Below are 19,268 nucleotides of genomic sequence, written 5' to 3'. Positions count from 1 at the left end.
GAGCTGTGGCATTGCTGGCACCTGTGCTAATGGTCATTTAACGACAGCCGGGGGTGGGGGGAGTCCCTAAAGATAAGGGGGGAGTCTCTATAGGTAAGGGGGAACGCCCATTTCTGTTTCCTTTGCCGCAGCTCCCGAGCAGGCTCTGGTCCTCCCAGTGTCCCCGCTGGCATTGGGCTGTGTTGTGGGCTGGAAACCCCCGTTTGTCTGCGTGCGATTCCAGAAGCACCCTTGGGTGTCAGCAGCTGCAGAGGTTTTTCCTTGCCGGGGCCAGCGAGGAGGGGAGGGGCCCCGGAGCGGTGTCTGCAGGCAGGGGCCGGCAGCGCTGCCCCCCAGCAGGGCCGGGAGGCCCGCTTGCTCCCAGGGCCCTTGCCGGGCCCGGACGAGGACCGGGGAAGGAACACCCTCGCTGGGGAGCGCGGGGCCGGCGGCTGCCCGGCGGTTTGGGTGCGGGGCTGGAGCCCGGCCGCGGCAGCCGCTGGACGGGAGCGCGGGTGCGCGCCCTGCCCGGCCCTTCCGCTGCCTGCAGGAAGCAGGAAGGGCGGCGGCAGGGCCCGGGGCCCCGGGGCAGCCCGGCTCGGGGTGCCTGGGCGAGCGGGAGGTGCGGTTGGGGTGCAAAGGGAAGGCAGGGCGGTGAGGATGGGGAGGGGAACTCGGCGTGGGGCTCTCTGTGTTCCTGCCCGCCCCGGGGGCTCTGCTGAAGGTAGCCGGCATGGGGACGCGCCCGCCGCGCCGCCCCGGGCGCGGGAGCTGAGCCGTGGCGATGGCCCTGGGCCAGCCCGCTTGCAGGATTTGGGGCTCTTTGGCCCTAAAGGGGGACTAACACTGACCGCAACCACCCGTCCCAGACGCGGCCTGGGTAGCGTCTCCGCAGCTCCGGGGACGGGCTGTGGCTTTTGCTGCACGCGTGGGGGAGGATCCGGGTCAGGACGGTGCCAGATCCCCTCTCCCCGCTCCTCCGCAGGTCTCCTCTCTTCTCCCGGCCCCGCGGTGCTCCGGGCCGGGGCTGGCCAGGGCCATGGTGGTCCTGCGGGCTGGGCTCTGCCCTGGTCTCACCGAAGAGATGATCCAGCTTCTCAGGGCGAACGGCATCAGGACGGGTAACGGGGCGGCAGCGGGGTCTCGGGTTGGGGTACGGCGTTCCCCGCGCATTTGGGGTGGCACGGCACTCTCCTCCTCTGCAGGGACCCAGCTGCCAGGCTGGGTGGTCTGGGCTGTGGGGCAGCCCCTGGAAAACATCTCCTGCCTCTGTGGCTTTGGCTTGCAGCCCAGAAGCTGCAGCGGGGAGTTTTCTTAGAGAAAACTCCTTCATGGAGAAAAAACTTCATGGAGAAAAGGAGGGCGGGCGCAGGTTGTCTGCCATGAGCACGCTGGGCATTGACTGCAGGAGCCTGGGGCCCTGCAGCTCCAGTCCCTGCTCCCGCGGCGTCGTGCTCACTGGAAGGGCAGTGTTGGTGCAACGTCCCTCTTGTGTCCTCCTTGCTGGATGGCTTCTGGGTCGCCCGGGTGTATATGATGAGTCAGGACTTCTCCGTAGGAGCAGGACAGTGTTAGGACATGGTAGGGGTCTCTGCAGAAGCTCTTTGAGGAACAATCGATTATGGCTTTTAGAAGATGTTTTGGGAGGGTCTGTGCATTTTGCCTCTGAAAAATGCCCACGCTTTTGGCACACTGCAGCCTGGGCACCTCCTGCTCTTAGAGGGGAAGGAAAAGACCTCAGGTTGACTCTTTACTTGCTCTGAGAAACTGGATTAGAGCTGAGAAAAACAGCATTTTATTCTTGTTAAATGGAGTCCGTGAGATCCTGTGCATGCTAGAGCCATGGATGTTGTAATCCTTGTTTTCCTTATAAGAACTGCTTTTTACCATTGGGGTTTTTTTTAATGAATAACATACACAACTATCTGAAAAAATGAATAATGGAGTGGTTTCTGGGAGCAGAGATGGGGCCACTAGTTCTTCTAACTTCTGTGGCTTTAGCCCTTCCTGGCATGCCCAGGGCTGGCACTTGGGTCAGTCACTAGCCCCTTGAGACTGTGGTACACTGGCAGAAGGGGACTCTCTTGGCTGGCCCCAGCTGTCTGATGGCACTGGGCAGCTCTTGAGCAAAAAAGGGAGAATTTTTACCAGCTTCTCTCTCTGATCTGTTTTGCAAGAAACAATTTGTTTTGCAACGGGCAGTGGGGCCATCTCGGAGGAAAAACTCCAGTACTCCATTTTGTGGGGCACCCTGCTCATCCACTTCAAGTGTTAGCAGAGGGGACAGGCATTTTGCCTGTTGGTGCATGCAGGCAGGTTTTGTCTAAGCTGTTCATCTCTTTGGTGTTTGTGGTCTGTCCAGATTTGGCTTCCAACTTCTTGTCCCTCATGTTATTTGCAGTGGTAGACTTTGTGTCGTCAGACCTGGAGGATGTTGCCCAGAAGTGTTCCCTGTCGTACAAGGTAAAGGGTGACTCCAGAATCCTGGTACGTTAACGGGGGAGCTCAGAGCTGTTCTGCTCACAGCTTGGATGGGCTTGTCTGGGGGGGATCTTCTGCAGCGGACATTGGTGGCCCTGGACTTCAGAGGGCCACCCATTTCCAGATGTGTCTCTGCCCACCAGGCGCTCGTTGCAGTGAGACGTGTGCTCCTGGCCCAGTTCTCTGCCTTTCCTGCCAATGGAGCAGACCTCTACGAGGAGCTCAAGAGCTCCACGGCCATCCTGCCCACTGGGAGCCCAAGGTGGGTACATTGCCCCGCAAGCCAGCAGGTCTGCCGCAGCTGACCTTGCTGCAAAAGGCCATGGTTGCCCAACGCAGGCTTTGGGTTTCAGTGTGGTGATGCCCTGAGGCAGGCTCAGTGGTGTCCAGACCATCCCCAGCAGCTGTTCTAAAAACTTCCAGCTACAGCCTGGCTCTGCCTTTTGTGAGCAGGACATGATTATTCTTCGTGTCCTGTAGCTGCAAAGCCAGCTGGTCTGTGTCCCTTGAGGGAATGACATTGCCGTTGTCCTTGCGAGAGCCCGCATACCTTTTGGGAAGCGGTTGCGTGTCTCACTTCTAGACTAGACAACATGCTGCCTTCAGCCTTTCCCTTGAGGGCTCCAGAGAGGCGGGTTTTATGGATCTGGGAGAACTGTTGAGTGATGATGGTCCAAACTGTCTAGATCAGGCATGGAAATGAGTTACTCTATTGCATGTCCTTATTTTCCCCCATCTCCTCGCTGGGTTGCTACAGTGACTATGGAGAGAAACCCTGGGTATTCAAACCTTGCTCCTGGGACCACAGCTCTTCTCCAGCTCAGGACTATCCTCTTGTAGCCACCACACTGCAGATCTGCTGTTGCCCACAATGTGGAGAGAGCTAAGGATGGGAGGGAAGGAGCAGAGCCTGAGGCACTTGTCTGCATCTGGGAAGGGGACTCTAGGGACAAATATCTGGGGACTGCTGCTTCCCGATGCCCCTGCCATTCTGGCTGAAGATGTGTTGATAATCCCACCTTGTGTTCAACCCGTAGCCTGGACCAGCTGCTGGACTCCGGGCTGTACACGGGGGAAGTGACGGAGCTCATGGGAGCACCGGGGAGTGGGAAGACGCAGGTGAGTGGGACAGAGGAGGGGAGAGGACAGGTAGGGTGAAGATGCCTTCAGGTGTGTGAAGCAGAGGGACCTGGGGGGCTGGCTGACACTCGCTCCCTGCCTCTCCAGGTGTGCCTGAGCATTGCGGCCAGCGTGTCTCTTGGCCTCAAGCAGCACGTCGTGTTTCTTGACTCCACGGGGGGTTTCACCGCCTCCCGTCTCTACCAGATGCTTCGATCCCGGGCAGAGGATGAGGAAGAGCTGGCAAGTTCCCCTGGAGCTGGTCCCACTGCTGCTCCTCCACTCATGCTAAAACTGCCTTGGCTCTTGCCTGCAGCCAACCCCCAGAGATGTTTTTTCTGTCCTGCTCTGCCTTTGTCCTCATGGGCTTTTTTGGGTTTAAACTCTTCCTCCCAGGGCTGGGTGGGTGCTGTGCTCAGGGACAGACACTGCACTTTGTTTTCTTTTCTTGGGGAGAAGGGAAGGGCTTGCTGTAGTCGCTCACGTTTTCACTCCCTGAGCTCAATGCGCGTTGCTTCTTCCATCAGTGCAGTGGAGCCAACGGTGTTCATGGGGTGGAGGCAAATGTGGAGGAAATAAGGGTCCCTGGCTCCATGGCATGGTATAAATGCAAAGAGCTGGTAGTAGCTGGGCAGGTGGAATATGGTGGGTCCTGGAGAGGATGAGGCTGTTGTTGATGCCACTTTGTGCTGCAGCTGGAGGCTCTGCAGCGTGTCCAGGTGGTCCGCGTGTTCGATATCTATGAAGTGCTGAGTGCCTTGCAGGAGCTGCGGGATCGCCTCTCCCAGCAGGTAGGACCAAGGGTCTGGGCCCCTCTCCCTTCCCCAAAGCTGCAAGGAAGGCAGGCTTGCGTGCCTGACGAGTGACACCAGATCACCCCGTCCTGGGGACATTTGAGCCTCTGTGCAGCTCAGGACCTCCAAAACTGCTGGATTTGTTATTCCACATTGCACGCAGTGCTGCCTCCTTTCAGGTCATGAGCTCCATGGGACCTCTCAAGATTGTGGTGATCGACTCTGTCTCTGCTGTGATTTACCCACTGCTGGGCGGCAAGCAGTCAGAGGGTGAGCTGCTTAGTTAGGACGTGCGATGAGGTTGCAGACCTCTCTGCTCGTCCTGAAAGAGCATCTTCTTCCTGCATGTGCTGTGCCTGGAGCAGGATGGATGTGGGCGCAACTGCTCCTAGCTTTTCCTTTGCGGCTGGATAAAAGGGGAGTCTGTTTGCAGTGTTATCGGCAGAAAATCAAGCTGGCTGTGGTTGTGCAAGCTCATGCCAGTGGTCTGAAACCTGGCCAGGGGACAGAGGAGGCACTGAACTGTTTGCCCGCAGAGTAAAACCTCTGCTTACAGTGTCACAGATACATCGTGGTTGCTGGCACAGTTTGCAAAGCTCTCCTGAGGCTCTTTCTGCCAGAAAGGACCATAAATCAGGAGTGAGGGGCTTTCTGCTTGCTGAGATGCTAAGGAGGCCCCTCAGACACCTTCCAGAGGGTCTTGCACGCCTGGGTAGCAGCCAGTGCTGTCACAGGAGGTCCCCTCGCAGCCGTGGGCTGGTAGGAAATGAAGCTGTGAGCTGGAGAGAGGGGTCCTGTACCTGCTAAATCAGCCTGGCCAGATTTGTCTGGAGCTCCTCCTGGTGCTTTTGTAGGTTTTTTTGGCCTCAGGGCTTCTCAGGTGGGAAAGGAGGGGGTGGGACAACTTGGGGATTGGTCTGTCCATGCTACATCCATTCGACTGAGGTGCCCCGGAGTGTGGGTGCAATGGGTACGTTGGGGTGCTGGTAATGGAAATGGGTTGAAGGTGCCCATGAACACCAGGAGTGGCACTAAATCTAGTGCTCGTGTAACTCCAGATGTCACCTGCCTCCGAGATGCACTGTGGGGATTGCTCCTTCTGTTTTGGTTGATCCCCAAACACCCAAATGCTTTGTCCTCCTCCAGGTTTGGCCATCATGATGCAGCTGGCCAGGGAGCTGAAGACACTGGCCAGGGAGTTCAGCCTTGCCGTTGTGGTGAGTGTTGCTGCACGTTGTCCTTCACGTGCTGGCGTGTGTCATGGTGAGGAGCCCTGGAGATGTTTTGGAGCCCCTGGGAGGGGGGACCCCACTCCCAGCAGAGCAGGAGCAAGAGGCCTGTATCCCACAGCGCTCCGCTCCCCGACATAGCTCTGCTTCTCTGCAGCCTGTGGATGTCTTGTTCCAGCAAGCGTGGAGCAAGAACAAGGCTGAATCGCTGCCTGCTTTTATTGCTGTCCTCAGCCAACACGGCGTTCACTTGATTGAGCAAGGTAGAGTTGAGTACAGACAGATTGAAAGGTTGCTTATATTTATTTTTGATATAACACCATTCATATAAGGGGCTGGCCAGCTTACTAAGTAACCTCTTGCTTAGTTGCCTTGGAGGAACTGCAGGGCATTGCATCATCCAGGAGGAGCTGGGGACTGGAAGGGGCTCTGCTCTAGTCTTCCCCAGCTCTTGGCCAAGCAATTGCGTTTGCTTCGATGCGCCCAGACAGGGTTGCTGTGACCGCAGTTAAAGTGTTTTGAATTGGGAAGGCCATGACGGAACATGGTGGTCTGCTGAACCTGGCACTGGAAGGTGTTGAGACAGTCCTGCCCTTTGCTTTGCTTAGCAATAAAGTGACAAGGACGGGGTGCCTGGAAGGATGCTTGGAGGCTCCAAGTTAAACTTTGTAGGTGGCTTCAGCACCAGGAGTCGCTGCAGCTTGCAGATATGAGTGAGCTCCTACCTGAGTGCATATCTGGGACAGTTGCATGGGCTACGTTTAGAGGGGATGGCATGGGTGTGCCAAGAAGGAGGGCTTAGGATGGAGAAGAAAAACTTCACAGAAGTAGCAGATTGGCCGTTAGCTCCTGGTGATCTCCAGTGTTTCATTACACCGACTGGCACTGCTTTTCCTGGGCACTGATAAGCCTGTTTGTGCTGCAGGTGACTAACCAGGTGACAAGGGACAGCAGCACTGGCCCACTGAAGCCAGCTCTCGGCCGCTCCTGGAGTTTTGTGCCCAGCACCCGGGTGCTGCTGGAGAGCAAAGAAGCCACCTGGGAGAAAGCCACCACGCAGCGCGTCGCTTCCTTGGCGAAATCGCCCCGGCAGGTGAGGCTCCCTGGACCAGCCCCTCTGGTCATGGAGAAGCTATGTGACGTGGACCTGGCTTTGGGGTAGAGGGAGGCTCCTTTTGGGGATGGGGCAGGATCCCATCCCTGGGTGACCCAGGTCACCTGCAGAGGTGACTTTGGCTTGAATCCTGCCTGCGTATGGGGCAGCACTGCCTGAACCTCCTGGCTCTGAGCCCGCTCTGCAGCCTGATCCACATGGGTTTGGATGTGGTGGCATGCTGGGCAGCAAAACGCATCCTGGATGTGCTAAATAATAGCGTGTCTGGGGATATCTCGGAGCAAGATGTTCTTTCTTCACGAAATTGCATTCTCTATGCAATCTCTGTGTTCAGCAGACCCAGTTAAAATGAGGGCACCAGCAGAAAGAAATCCTCAAGGGGATGTAATTGGGGATTTTTGGCTCTGGGGCAGGTGGAGTGATGTACAGGTTTGCCCTTAGAGTCCCAGCAGGCTGAGGTTAAGCTCCTCTCTGTTTCTCCCTGCAGCCCACGGGGATACAGGTGGAGCTGGATACTGGAAATGGTGATGTGCAGGAGCCAAGCCCAGTGACACCCACACAGGGGCTCTGATGCGGGTGGAAAAGCAAATGTCAAGGTCCAAGAGAGCTGCAAAAAAAGCAGGCAAGCACACTGAAGGTTTTACAGACTGCCTCTGAGTGCTGCAGCCCTGGGAAGGACTAACATGAAGAAGTTCTTGTTCTCCTGTGCTGGGGAGAAAATGAGCATGGGGTTCCCCGGAGATCTCCTTGCTTCAGCAGATGCTGCCTGCAGTGGCTGGGCTGTGTGGGCAGCATGATAACCAGGTTCTCTCCTCTGCTGCAGGCTTGTCTTCAACCAGCAGAGCCAGCCCTGTCTTAAGGTGTTGGCTTGGGACCAGCTGGTGCATCCCTGCACGAACCCATGCCTCCTCGTGGTGGTTTTGTTTCCCCCATAACTCGCTGCCCTCTGGTCCCGGAGCTCTGATCGTCCTTGGGCAGCCCACAGTGGTCTTGGTTCAGAAATTAAGAAAAGATATTACATACTGCTGTGGTTGTTGAGAGCTGGAATTCAATTAATGGCGACTGCTGTTAACTTAATTAAAACTTTGAGGATTAGTCCCTAGCAGGACTGGGGTGGGACAGGCTGTTGATAAGCAGGGACGTGATCGGGTGCTTGATCTGGCCTTCTCCCCAGAGTAACACCAAGCCCTGTAGGGAGCTGCTGGTGTTTTTGGGGCACTGCTGTGCTGCATGAAGAATTGCTGTTAATTGATGAAGGTTATGATCTGGATCAGCTGGGGTGGATGAGCCCTGACTGACACCAGCTGGCCCTGCCTGATGCTCAAGGACCTACTCAATTGCACGTGGTGAACTTTAAAATAATCTCTCCTTGTTCCAGTGCTTTCCAGCTGCTCTCGTCTGCTCTGGGCAACCTCCTGGGGGCTTGTGCAGTGCTGGGGAGGGGATGGGAGGCTGGGACGGTGCTCTCCTCTTGATCCCAGATGTCTTAGATACCCTCATCCTCTGCTTAATAAGAAGCCTCACTGGCAGGGGAGCTGAGCTATGGCTTGCACTTCCAAGGCTGCTGATGTAGACTGTGGGAGCTGGGACTCATCAGGGCATGCTTGTTAAACTAATAACACAGCAGTACAGCTCCTGGAGCCTTCTAAGGCTGTGCTGGGCAAAGAGGAGTCTGATTTAGCCAGAATTTGGGTGCTGATTTCTCCAGAGTAGGCATAACACCGTACAGCCCTGTATTCCTGAGCAAATAGCTGCTGTAGGAAAGGGACAGCTAAAAGGGGTATGTGAACACGCATTTTGGTTTCCCAAGAGGCGGTGCTGCCAGGTCTCGGCACAGATTTTTGTTTTGCACTTCTGTCAGAGCCGTCCTTCCTGCGAAACCGAGCTCTCGGTGCTCCCAGGGCTGTGATTTACAGGGCAGGTCCCACCTCCTCCATCACAGCCACCGCAGCCCCGTGGACGTGGCTGTGGGAAAGGCTGTGCTCCCAGCAGGTCCTGCCCGAGGAGGGGAACGTGCCAAAGCCATGTGAGCTGTACCACTAAACAGTTTTCAGTAAAAATAAATGTATTTTAAAGTTGTGTGTTTATTTGCATGTCTGGGCTTTCCAGGCTTGGGAGGGGAGGTTTGGCCCCAGGGATTGCAGACTGGCTGGCTAGGGTGAGGATGAGGAGGGTTTTCCTGTCCACTGGAGACCTGTGCTGGTGTGACTGGTCCTTACAAGCAGAAAATTTAGCTTGTTATGTCTCTTGAAGCTGTGGATAAAGAGCTGGTACACAAAAGTTTCAACCAAAACTGTGTGCTACTATTTTATCTCTCTGCCTGAGCTTCTGTAGGGGAAGCAAAGCTCTCGGGAGGGAGCGTAGAGCGGGGGAAGAGCCAAGTAGAAGCCTCTTTGGTTCTATTTGAACCAAGGGGGCTTTCTCGCTGTCTCCTTCCCCTAACTAGTAGGAGGATGAGAAGGGGAACAGCCCACCTTGAACCTGGCATCAGCCTCAGCATGAGACTAGCCATGCGCCCAGCGTGCATCTTTGCTGTGGCCCCCGGGAAATGACAGAAGAAACTCTGTTCTTGCACTTAGTCACCCGGGAACAGTCATGGGATGGTGATTCAACAGGGACGGTGCCAGTCGGTCAGGAAGAGAGTGGGGAAAGGTGACGATGCACAGGCTGTGCTCCTCCAGAGCTACCCATCTGGGGGATTTTCTCTGTTTGGCAATTGGCTAATTGCAGCTGTGGGAGTTTTATGCCCTCTTGAGAAACACCTGGATGGGTCGGGGAGGACTGCGTGATATGGGGCACGGCTGAGCTTCAGGTGGCAGCTCCTCTGCTCCCGGGTTCGCTGCCGAGGTAGGCAGCGTGTGTGCGAGGTGATGGTGATGTCCTGAATTTCTGGCTGCATTGCTGCAGGGAAGGTGTTGCTGTGGGTGCTGGTTATTGCTCGGTGCGGGGACAGCAGAAGGGTTCAGGCTACAGGAATCTATTACCCAATCTGGAAAAACTTGACTTCTTACTCAAGCTGCTTTGCCCTAAATTTGCATAGTAAAATTAGGCTGAAAAGAGTTTCTGACCTAAATATCCTAATTCAGCCTTTCTCCTCCATGCTCAGACAGGCGCTTCTGCAACCCTGTAAGACAGGGCCTGGCTGTGCCACCCCGCACGGGGACGTCCCCTCTCCCTGCTCCTTCCCGTTGCCTAAATCAGCTGGAAAACTGCTGGGAGGGCCCGGAGCGGGGTGATAAAACCCATCCCAGGGCAGACAGGGCAGCCCTCACCCCAAGCGGCGGGGATGACTTTTGGCACTGAAGGCTCATTTGCCCTTGATACGCATAAAATACATATATAAGTGTGTGTTTATATGTATTGTGTGCATGTATGTGTGCATATATGTATATACGGGGGGGTGTGTACCTGTCTGTGTATATATGGCTGTGCGTATACATCTGTATCTGGGTGTACCTGTATGTATATGTATGCTTCCCGCGCAATGCAGCTAAGCCCCCGTGCACGCAGCAGAAGCTCCTCCGAAGCACATGGGACCCCCCCCGTCCCCCCACCTCGCTCCCCGCTGCCTGGACGGGGTCTCGAACCCGCGGCTCTCGGAGCCGTCGCGCCCCCCGAGGGCGGTGCCGCCCTCTCGGCCTCTTGAGGGCGCCAGAGAAGCCGCCGCGCCGCCAGGGGCGGGCCGCCCGGTGCTGTCTAGCTCGCCGCTCTATGGCCGCCGCTCTGGCCGGCCTCTCTGTGGCTGGCCGCCGCCGCCGCGGGCAGTTGCCATAGCGCCGCCGCCGCCGCGCCGAGCGGAGGGCTCGGGGCTGACCCGCGGCCCGGCCCGGCCCCGCCGCCCCCTCCGGGACGGGGCTGCCGAAGGAGGCAGGTGAGGGGGTTGGGGCGCTGCCAGCGTTTGGGGGGGGGCTGCCAGGGCGTTGGGGGGTGGGGCCGTGGCGGGGGCTGCCAGGTTGGGGGGGGAGGGCTGTGCAGCCTTCGGGGGGGTGCCAGGGTTTGGGGGGTGTGGGGCAGCGGGGGTGCTGACAGAGTAGGGAGGGTGCGCGGGGTAAGGGGGGGGCAGGGAAACGTGGGGGCCGTGGGGCAGCGGAGTGGTCACTGAGGGTTATCAAGGGGCTGTGGGGTGGGGGAGCAGCTGTGGATTGGGGGTGTCGTTAAGTGTGGGGGGACGTGGGGCGGGAGGGGGCGGCCAGGGCCTGGGGGGCACGGGGCAGGGAGCGTGGGGCTGCGCAGACCAGGGCTGGCAGGGGGAGAGGGGGAGGCTGGAAGGGGGCTGCGAGCACCTGGATTTTAGTTTTGGGGAGATGAAGTGAAGGGGCTCCCTCACGGGGAGCGCTTGCAGGGTTTCCCTAACAGGGCGGGTGGGACTCGGGTACAGCCTCTTTTCTCTTGTTTAAAAAGTGGTGTTCAGAAACTCTTTCCTTTTCTGAGTTACGCTCCCAAAGGCACTCTGAGGTTCAGTAGGTTATTCTGCTCAAAATGCTCTGAGAACTGAGGAATTCTGGATATGCGCCAGCCTTCAGGACAGCTCTTTGCTTAAATTGTTGTCTCGTTGCATGTTATCGTGTCCAAGCTACTAATTTGTGTGCTATGGTGGCAGTGTACCTGGGGTGGGTGATGCTTCCTTGGTGGCAAGGACCCAAGTTGTTTTCTTAATGAGGAACTCTGCCCCGCTTCTGCTCAAAATCGGGGGTGTGTGGCAAAGTGAAAGCTAAGAAAGTCCTTCCTTTGCCAAAGAAGGCAAAAGGAGTTCAGAAAATAAAAGTACTCAAGCGTTCTTCAGAACAGTTTGTTCCTGTAAACTGGTCAAGGTGTTTCCTGTGGAGAAAGTGTTGACATATCGTCAAATCAGTTTCTTACCAGTACTTCAGCATGTGATTGCAGGTTAATAAATGTAAATTCTCTGCAGTGAGAACGTGCATGCAGTCCATGAGCCTTTACAGATCAGGGACTTGGCAAAACAGCTAAGGATGAATGCGCTCAATGTTATGACTATATGATAAATAAGTTGTTGCACTTGATCGTTTCACGTGTTTTCAAACACTGCAAGGATGGCCAGGCATACTTAGATACTGTAAAGGTAAGTATAATATTAAAGCGTAGATAGGAATGTTTTAGTTTTATGGTTCTTTGATTAAGATATGTTCAGGGTAATGTTTAATTTGCTGAGACATAAAACGGTTTTGTTTGTGTTTTCTTTGAGCTCACTTCCTCCTCTCTGACACGGAACGTATCTTCCGTGGGTAGCACAGGAGGACTTGGACGTTGTTTTGGGGGAACTGTTTCATGGCAGTCTAGGAACTTGTGGCAGTTTTCTGTTCTTTCTAACCCAATTATGGGATCAGTGAAGAACTTAACTGCATTTACAAAATGCTTTTTTAGTTCTCAGTTTCATTAGGATAGTAAATGACAGGTGCATTATACTTAAGTTGGCATTTTTTTGTTTACATTGTAGTGGGTTGTATTTCAAAACTTTGAAGCTCACATTTTAAGATAAATCGTCATTAAGGCAGATAGATGATTACGTGAAACAAACAAACAAAAAGAGTATTTACCCTTTGTGATCATTTCCACTGTTACCTTGTTTTTCCAGAGCCGAAAAGTGGAACACAAAGCTGTGAGCTTCAAATGTTGTTTCTTACGAATTCCAGATCCTTGCGTTTACCTACCACCACCCATCAAATACCGTTATCTCTTTAACAGGTTTTGTGTTCAGGGAGGGGTATCTTGTATTCATTCTTTGTAAACATAATTGCTTTTGGTAGAACAATTGGGTCTAATGAAACAAAACCATTTACTTAGGCTATTGTCGTGTTTTCCAGTATGGGCAATTCTCTCTGCTTGTGTGAATCCTGGTGCAGAGTTACCCGGCTGCAGCACTCTGTGGTTTGCATGTCCCCTCAGCTGGTAGCAATTGAACTTTTAATTAAAAGCTGATTGCCTTGACATTGGTATTCATGGGTTAATGCTTAATTGCTCAAGTGTTTGTTGAATTAGATTAGTTATAAAGCCATCATTAAAATATTGTGTTTAATTGTAGGGTAGAAAAAGTAGGCTGACTTTCAGCGAGGCTTAGTCTTTCTCATTGGCAGGTACATGTGATCGGGCTCTCAGGAGTTAACTTAAAATGGAAGCCGAATGCAATAGTCTGCAATGAGAGTACAAAGCAGTAATATATATGAATTATATTTTGGAATTGGTGGTCACTAGTTGAGTTTAGGACCAAAATCTATCTTCTTTTCTCCAGGCCTTCAGTTTTCTCTTTATTGTGGTTGACTTCAATATGGTTTTGTGTTGGTTTGTTTTGTTTTAAATTGTGTAATTTTCACTTGTTAAGCAACTATGTACCACGGTTTGTTGTTTATAACAACTTAGATTGTACGCTCTTCAATCAGGCTAGAGCATGATTTGAGTTGAATCTCCAGCGCTATATATAGAAGGGTTATTAAAACTTGTGCTTTAGGCTTTGAACCAGCTTTTGCATGGTGGAAGGGTGTAAGCAGATTTTCATGCAGTCATCTGCTGCGGTGTTCTTGCGTCTGTGTGCCTGCCGCTGACTCACCTAGACCTGCATTGGAGGCAGGCTATAGAGCTAGACAGGCTGTGTGCCTGACCCAGTCCTGCAGCTTTGTGTCCTCACGTCTAGCCAGGTAAAATGCTGTCCTCATCTAGTGTATGTTGGTTTCACTGTAATACATGTAGGAAAAAGTGTGTTTAATTAGGTTTAGGCTACCTTCCCATCCCTTATAGGAAGAGTGCATTTTCATATGTATGTAGAATATCTCAGAGCGCCTCTTCTCTAAAGCCTTTCACCAGTCCTGAGTGATACAGAGCCTGATCCAAAGACAAGAAATTAGAAAGTATGTTGAACCAAGTACTTGGTGCTTAATAAAACACTTTGCTGGCAGAAGGATAACGTGAGATGCAGATAGTTGCGTGCACATGTCCCGTTTTTGGACACACCTGCATGTGAACTGCTGCTGACTAGGGAGAGAGGACCTATTGGTACGTGGTAGTAAAAACTGAAGGGGCTCACTACTTCTCTATAGTCTGAGCCCTGACTACAGGCATAGCATGGCTTTAAATTACCTGCATATTGCTAGCAGTCTGGTGTGGGCTAAATACTTGAGTATTGATCTAACTTCTCGGGGAAGCGTTATGGTCAATGCTGTGGTAAGGTCTGTGCTGCTGCGATGACACTGCTATTTACCTGCGCGTCGCAGGTATTGCCTGTGCGTTGCGCTCTTATATAAAAGTTGCGCAGTTTATATATTTTTATTAGAATTTATGTTATTGCCTGCGCGTTGCTCTCTGCGCTTAAACGTATTCATGTGGTGCAAATGTTTCTCCAGCCCTCCCCTGATTGCCCGCTTCCATTGCGAAACCCCAGCCAGTCTCCTGCTCCCCAAAGTAATTCCAGTCATTAGTCTTGATAGTACCTATCTGCCTCTCCCCACATCACGCTTGTTTTCCTCCACTTCCCGGGGATGGTCATTACAAGAAGCCAGAAATTAGTACTTTGAACTCGCACCAACTGGAATTCAGGGAGCACGGAACACTTTGCAGGGACGAATAAGTGTAATCTCTGTTTCACAGGTGGGGAGAATCACATCACTGCTGAATTGATGTCAGAAACAGAAGTTGTCTGCATGCCAAGTCTTCTAACCACCTGATGGTATGTCCCTCTGAAATCGGTTATTCAGTCTTCAAAGAACATTGCAAGGTTGAAAAATTTACAGTTTTCTTTAAGAAACAGAGTATGACTGTCAGATCAAGAATTCAAATTTTGTATTACTTTCTCCCTTCTTTCTCAGCCGGTTTCCTCAGAACTGAGAGATGGCTTATTCTAACCTCTGAAAGCCCTTTTTGGCTTTTAAAATTTATGTTCATATAAGGGACTTTCTTTAAAAAGAATTGTTGCTTTCTGAGGCACTGTTTATTCTTCTCAGTGTCTGCAAAATCGACGAATTCTTCACATTAATTGCTCTTGAGGTTTTCACTTTACTTCAAAATATTAATTAGGTGTCTTTCTCTAATACCCTCTGGCTTCTCTGCCAAATAGTCTTGGAATAGGAATTTCCACATTGTATTTCAATGTAGACTAAAATATTAATTTAACATCAGCTTTTTTTTATGCTGCCACCTTTTTATTTATATTCAAAAGTTTGTGGGATATGCTTATAAGAATATATTTAATCAGCATATGCTTTCAGTCTTTTAGTTTAACCTATAGACTGATGTTAAGTGAGATTTCAAACAGGCAAATTTAAAATACTCTCTTTTGAGAGTAGCTTGTTGCATAGTAACCTCTACAGCAGAAGGATAGTTCCTTTGGGCATTATATATTCTATATATACACATATAATTTCAAATTGCAATGTCACAAGTGGCATCATTAAATCAATACCGCTTACTATGTGCATGAGCTTATACTGGTTTGGCTTGCTCCCCAAATGAGTCAGAAACCATAATAACGCATCCCGTGGAAGTCCAGACTGAAACCGATGGGACGCTGGTTTTTGTTGATGTCAAAATACCTTGCTCGGAAAGCAGCGGCGTCAGTGAATGACTTCCACATTTCATTCACCCAGCTACTTTGAGTCATTAGAATCACTCAGATGAGTAATTTCTCCGATGTTGTGTTTGAGCACATACTCTGCGAGGCTGCATCGTGCATTGATAAGTTTTGTTCCGTGAACATGTTGGTGCTTCTTAGGACTTTGCCTGAGCCACAGTTATTTGGGAACCTGCTGAGCAGTGGTGTTCTTGGGATGGGAGGGTTGGTGAGCAGCAAGTTAATACTCTGCTGTATTTTGGTGTTACAATAATCACGGCTGGACTGGAACTGCAACTGGTACTGCTGCTTTGTTGCAGTGAGGAATCCCTTCTCTATAGGATTGCCTTTGCATTTGTTTCATACGTATCTTAAAATGGGGCTTTTATTCATCTGGTGGAATAGATTTCTTTATGGACACTTGGATTTGATAATTTGGAGGACAAACAGGCCCATGGTTTCCTGAACAGGTTTTAAAAATGGCAAATTAATCATTAAAAGAAGGGAAATGTTTCTCTTGTTTAGATTAACAAAATAACTTACTGAATCCTTGAACCTCTTCCTATATATGCCCTGTATTCTGGGCTAGCAGCAGAGACAGATAAAATGTCAAGCCTGCTAGATTGTTGGAGCTGTTTTTTGGTAGTTAAACAATAATGAATCTGTTATATGCTTGCAGGGAAACACTGCTCTCTGTGTGTGGACTTCGTCCTGGAGAAAGTTTCAATTGTTCCAAAGAAGGGCGATTTCTAAAATGCAGCTTCTGTGGCTAGTCGCACAGCTGTCTAAATTACTGGCTGTCTTGAGGCCATTACACAAGCATTACAAAATAGTTTGGAAACAGTTTATTTTTCAAATTCCAAATAAAGTGTAGATTTCAAAGTCCCTTTTGACCATATAATCAAAAAAGTAGAAATTGAAGCTGGTGTTTATATAGAGACTGATTTATGCTCTTGGAGCTCAGAATGCAGGTTTCTTCCAGTCAGAGGCTGATACTTGCATAATTCATACCTTATGTTTCTCGGATTGAAAGGCTTATCAGTCGTTGATGTGATCATGGATTTCCTTGGCAGTTTAGTCAACTCTAGTCTGTCGTCGTGTGTCTTTTTGTGCAAAGGGCTCTCGGGTAAGAGGAGTAAGATCTTGTCTCATATGCAGAAGAGAAGCAAGAGGGAGTTGATGCAGGCATTTAATAAAAATAAAGCCCAAAACCTCAGTCTCCTTTTTGACGAACTTACTATGCTTTCTATTTCCGTTGTTATTTATACTTCTTGTTACTTGCTTCTCTGACTTGAAGACAGATCGCAGACTGATTTTGCAATGGAAATAACTGAATCAAGAATGGCATTCTGAGTGAAGTAAGAAATTCCTGAAAAGAATTGAAATACGTTGTTTAGCTTGCTGCTGGAGCTTCAGAAGTGAATTGCAATGCCTACAAAATGTGCATAGAGAATGCAGTTGGAATTCAAAGCACTAGTAATTGACTACTTGTATATAGCAAAGTAACGCATTTAAAAACAAAGTACTTGTAGCATTTCTTTTTATCTGCTGGCATCTGCCTTCAGAGACATCTTAAATCTGTAAATAGCTTTACCTGATAGTGAGGAGTGGTGTTGATACCATCTCTGAACTCTTCCGTGGGTGAAAACCTATTTAAAGATTTTCAAAATGTGTATATTTTAGAGGTAATATACAGCACGTTTAACACAGTTCTACCATTTTAGTTTGTTCACCTTTTGCTGTGTTAAATGCCATTTGTATCGCATTTTCAGACAATGTGTTCGACTGCATATAATGAAGCCTTTTCATACAAGAGAATGTAGGCCAAACCCAAGCCTCATTCATGAAAGGCTTTACTTTGTCTAACTGAAGTAAGATGATCGTTCTTGGAATGAGTCCTGTCTCTTCGTCAGTGTTTTCCAAGTCGTGTTCTGCTGAAAACCTAAGTAACTTGGTAAGATATCGTTATGGAGGCCTAAGCTTGTTTTTTTACTTCTGGATGTGTCTCTTAGTAACACAAGCTAAGGCTTTTATTGCCCTGCCTGGTATAACAGATCCAAGCTTGACATTAAATCTGTAATATGTGGTAGTATTTCCTAAAAATTCCCCTAATAAAAACAAACGTGAAGAAAAGGATATAAACTATTACTGTCTACTATGTACTTGACTGATCAGCTTTAAACCTTGATTATGGAGGAAACAGTCTAACAATATTTATTGAAGCTTCTGAACTTTTAAATAAAAAGGAATTTTTACAACATCCACAAAAGATTTGACATCTAAAATCCTAGATGTTTTTCTAAACAGCAATTTCATAGCATGATGCCTCCCTCAGATGTTATTCTTGTCTCAAGTATGAAGAATGTCTTTTTTTTACAAGGCCACATTTGTCAGTGAGACTTTTTTTTTAAGTTAAAATACCCCATTAAGTAAAAACAAACTTTTTGAGCAATATTTTATTCTGCATGTCACCATAATTTTCACTGTGAACTGGTAAAGAGTAAAAACAAACAAAAAAAACCCCAACAAAAAAAGACCAAAAAACTAACTGGACTTGCATTGTCTTTTGCACTTGTGTGAAACATAAAGTTGGCCTCAAAATAATCTTGTCTTGTCCTTTTTTTAATATTTATGTGTTTTGTTCTAATGTTAAATTGTTAGGATGCTCTGCAAAAATCCAAGCAGGTTGTTCACTATAAGCCTTTCTTCCCAGAAGTGCCTTACTTCTGTGAGCTGTGATAGTTCTCTGAAAGTATTTAACTGCATTATGAATACAGTACTGCTTTGAAGAAATGAAAGATTAACTTTATTCCATTCCCTGATGAGATATTATCTGTATTTTATGTATGGAAAACTGAGGCACAGAGAATTGAAGTGGCCCAGATGCACAGAGCGTCCTTAACAGAGCTAGAAACTGAAACCAAAAATCCTCAGCCCCAATTGTCCCATATTAATTAATCCCATTACTAATCTGAAAGTAATTACCCAATAGAATTTATTGAACTTCAGGTCTTTTTTTAAAATAGGAATAAGCGGTATGCGATTTTGTGTGTGTAATCAAAAATGGGGCGGTTTCTGCTGAACTACTGAAGTAAGAAAAGTAGAACTCAAAATGGAAGAAAGTTCATGTTGAAGTTATCAGGTTATTGGTGGAAAAGATTGTGTCGCAGGGAGCTTCTTAGCAGCAGAAGTCATGTCCGCTTGTGCTGAAATGCCAGATAAGTTATTTGTTTGGGATCTGAGAAAAGAAGTGAAGATGTTTTGAGGTTTAATTTAAAAAGTAAGTGTTCTTTCTTGTTAAAGGGCTGTGTGAAAGTACAAGACAGCATAATATCTGTTCCCAACTTCCATGATAGTTGGTATGGTTTTTTTTCTTAATGCCCTAATGCCAGGATTTAGTCTAATACGAAAATCTTGTCTGTCATTTTACAAAGCAAACAAACCCAGAACGGAAAAAAGTGCTCCTCCCAGTTACAGAGAAGCAAAATGAAAATGTGATGATGCCTGCGTACTGCAAAGGTTGAGGGGAAAAAAACCCCAGCAAACCCAAGGCAAATTAAAAAACCAAAATTAAATAGATTTATTGGTTTACAAAACTCGGTGATTCACTGACTCATGATGTCTGAATGCTTGGGCTTGCCAAAAGCTGTGAACTGCAACGTGACCCTAGTCTGCTTGTCAGCCTGGGCCATATATGGGAAATTTCCTCTTCGTGACAAAGGTAGCGAATCCAGAAGATGCAGGTCCTTAAAGGCCATTTGAAGCATTAATTACCTAGCATCCTCTCAGTCTCTGAATCTCCTAGGGATGTTACCCTTCAACTCAGTAACCAAAAATACAGGACAAGATGGTTGTTGGTTTGTGGATTCAGTTTGAATAAAGCCCAGATTTCAGTCTGCGTTGTTTTGGGGTTACTAGTCCATAACGTTCTGCAGAGATTGAGGCTGGAAGAAGGAGAAAGGCATGGCAATTGAACAAGGGCAGTGGTAAAGCAACCA

General features: G+C 49.5%; 2 protein-coding genes across 15 annotated transcripts in view; both read left to right on the top strand.

Moving 5' to 3' along the window:
• The first annotated feature begins 245 nt into the window (after positions 1 to 245).
• RAD51D (RAD51 paralog D) lies at positions 246 to 9,003 on the top strand. Of its 7 annotated transcripts, XM_075517937.1 has the most exons (10): positions 839 to 1,100; positions 2,381 to 2,442; positions 2,604 to 2,722; positions 3,498 to 3,579; positions 3,688 to 3,822; positions 4,275 to 4,370; positions 4,553 to 4,643; positions 5,520 to 5,590; positions 6,528 to 6,695; positions 7,204 to 9,003. In XM_075517937.1, exons 1-10 carry the CDS (start codon positions 1,019 to 1,021, stop codon positions 7,285 to 7,287), a joined length of 990 nt encoding a protein of 329 aa, XP_075374052.1. In that variant the 5' UTR covers positions 839 to 1,018; the 3' UTR covers positions 7,288 to 9,003. The 7 variants fall into 7 exon arrangements, 1 of the variants encoding a protein (XP_075374052.1); XR_012777961.1 differs by lacking the exons at positions 4,553 to 4,643; positions 7,204 to 9,003 and adding exons at positions 246 to 309; positions 5,760 to 5,865 and having other exon boundaries at positions 965 to 1,100; positions 2,541 to 2,722; positions 3,688 to 4,370; positions 6,528 to 6,667; XR_012777964.1 differs by lacking the exons at positions 4,553 to 4,643; positions 7,204 to 9,003 and adding exons at positions 484 to 601; positions 5,760 to 5,865 and having other exon boundaries at positions 965 to 1,100; positions 3,688 to 4,370; positions 6,528 to 6,667.
• Positions 9,004 to 9,544: 541 nt separating this feature from the next.
• RFFL (ring finger and FYVE like domain containing E3 ubiquitin protein ligase) overlaps positions 9,545 to 19,268 on the top strand; it is a 34,396-nt gene continuing 24,672 nt past the window's right edge. For 2 of the 8 annotated variants that reach the window (XM_075518285.1, XM_075518284.1), the window contains exons 1-2: positions 10,402 to 10,587; positions 14,313 to 14,391. The gene's annotated coding sequence lies outside the window, so the exon portion shown is untranslated. Of the gene's footprint in view, positions 9,564 to 10,401; positions 10,588 to 14,312; positions 14,392 to 19,268 lie in introns of those variants that run through there. The other 6 variants (XM_075518276.1, XM_075518278.1, XM_075518282.1 and 3 more) reach the window with 6 other exon arrangements.

The sequence above is a fragment of the Mycteria americana genome, chromosome 15 (genome assembly GCF_035582795.1).
Source record: "Mycteria americana isolate JAX WOST 10 ecotype Jacksonville Zoo and Gardens chromosome 15, USCA_MyAme_1.0, whole genome shotgun sequence".
NCBI classification, from domain to species: domain Eukaryota; kingdom Metazoa; phylum Chordata; class Aves; order Ciconiiformes; family Ciconiidae; genus Mycteria; species Mycteria americana.
Note: the sequence above shows the minus strand (reverse complement) of the source record. Positions and strands in the feature narration are given on the sequence as shown.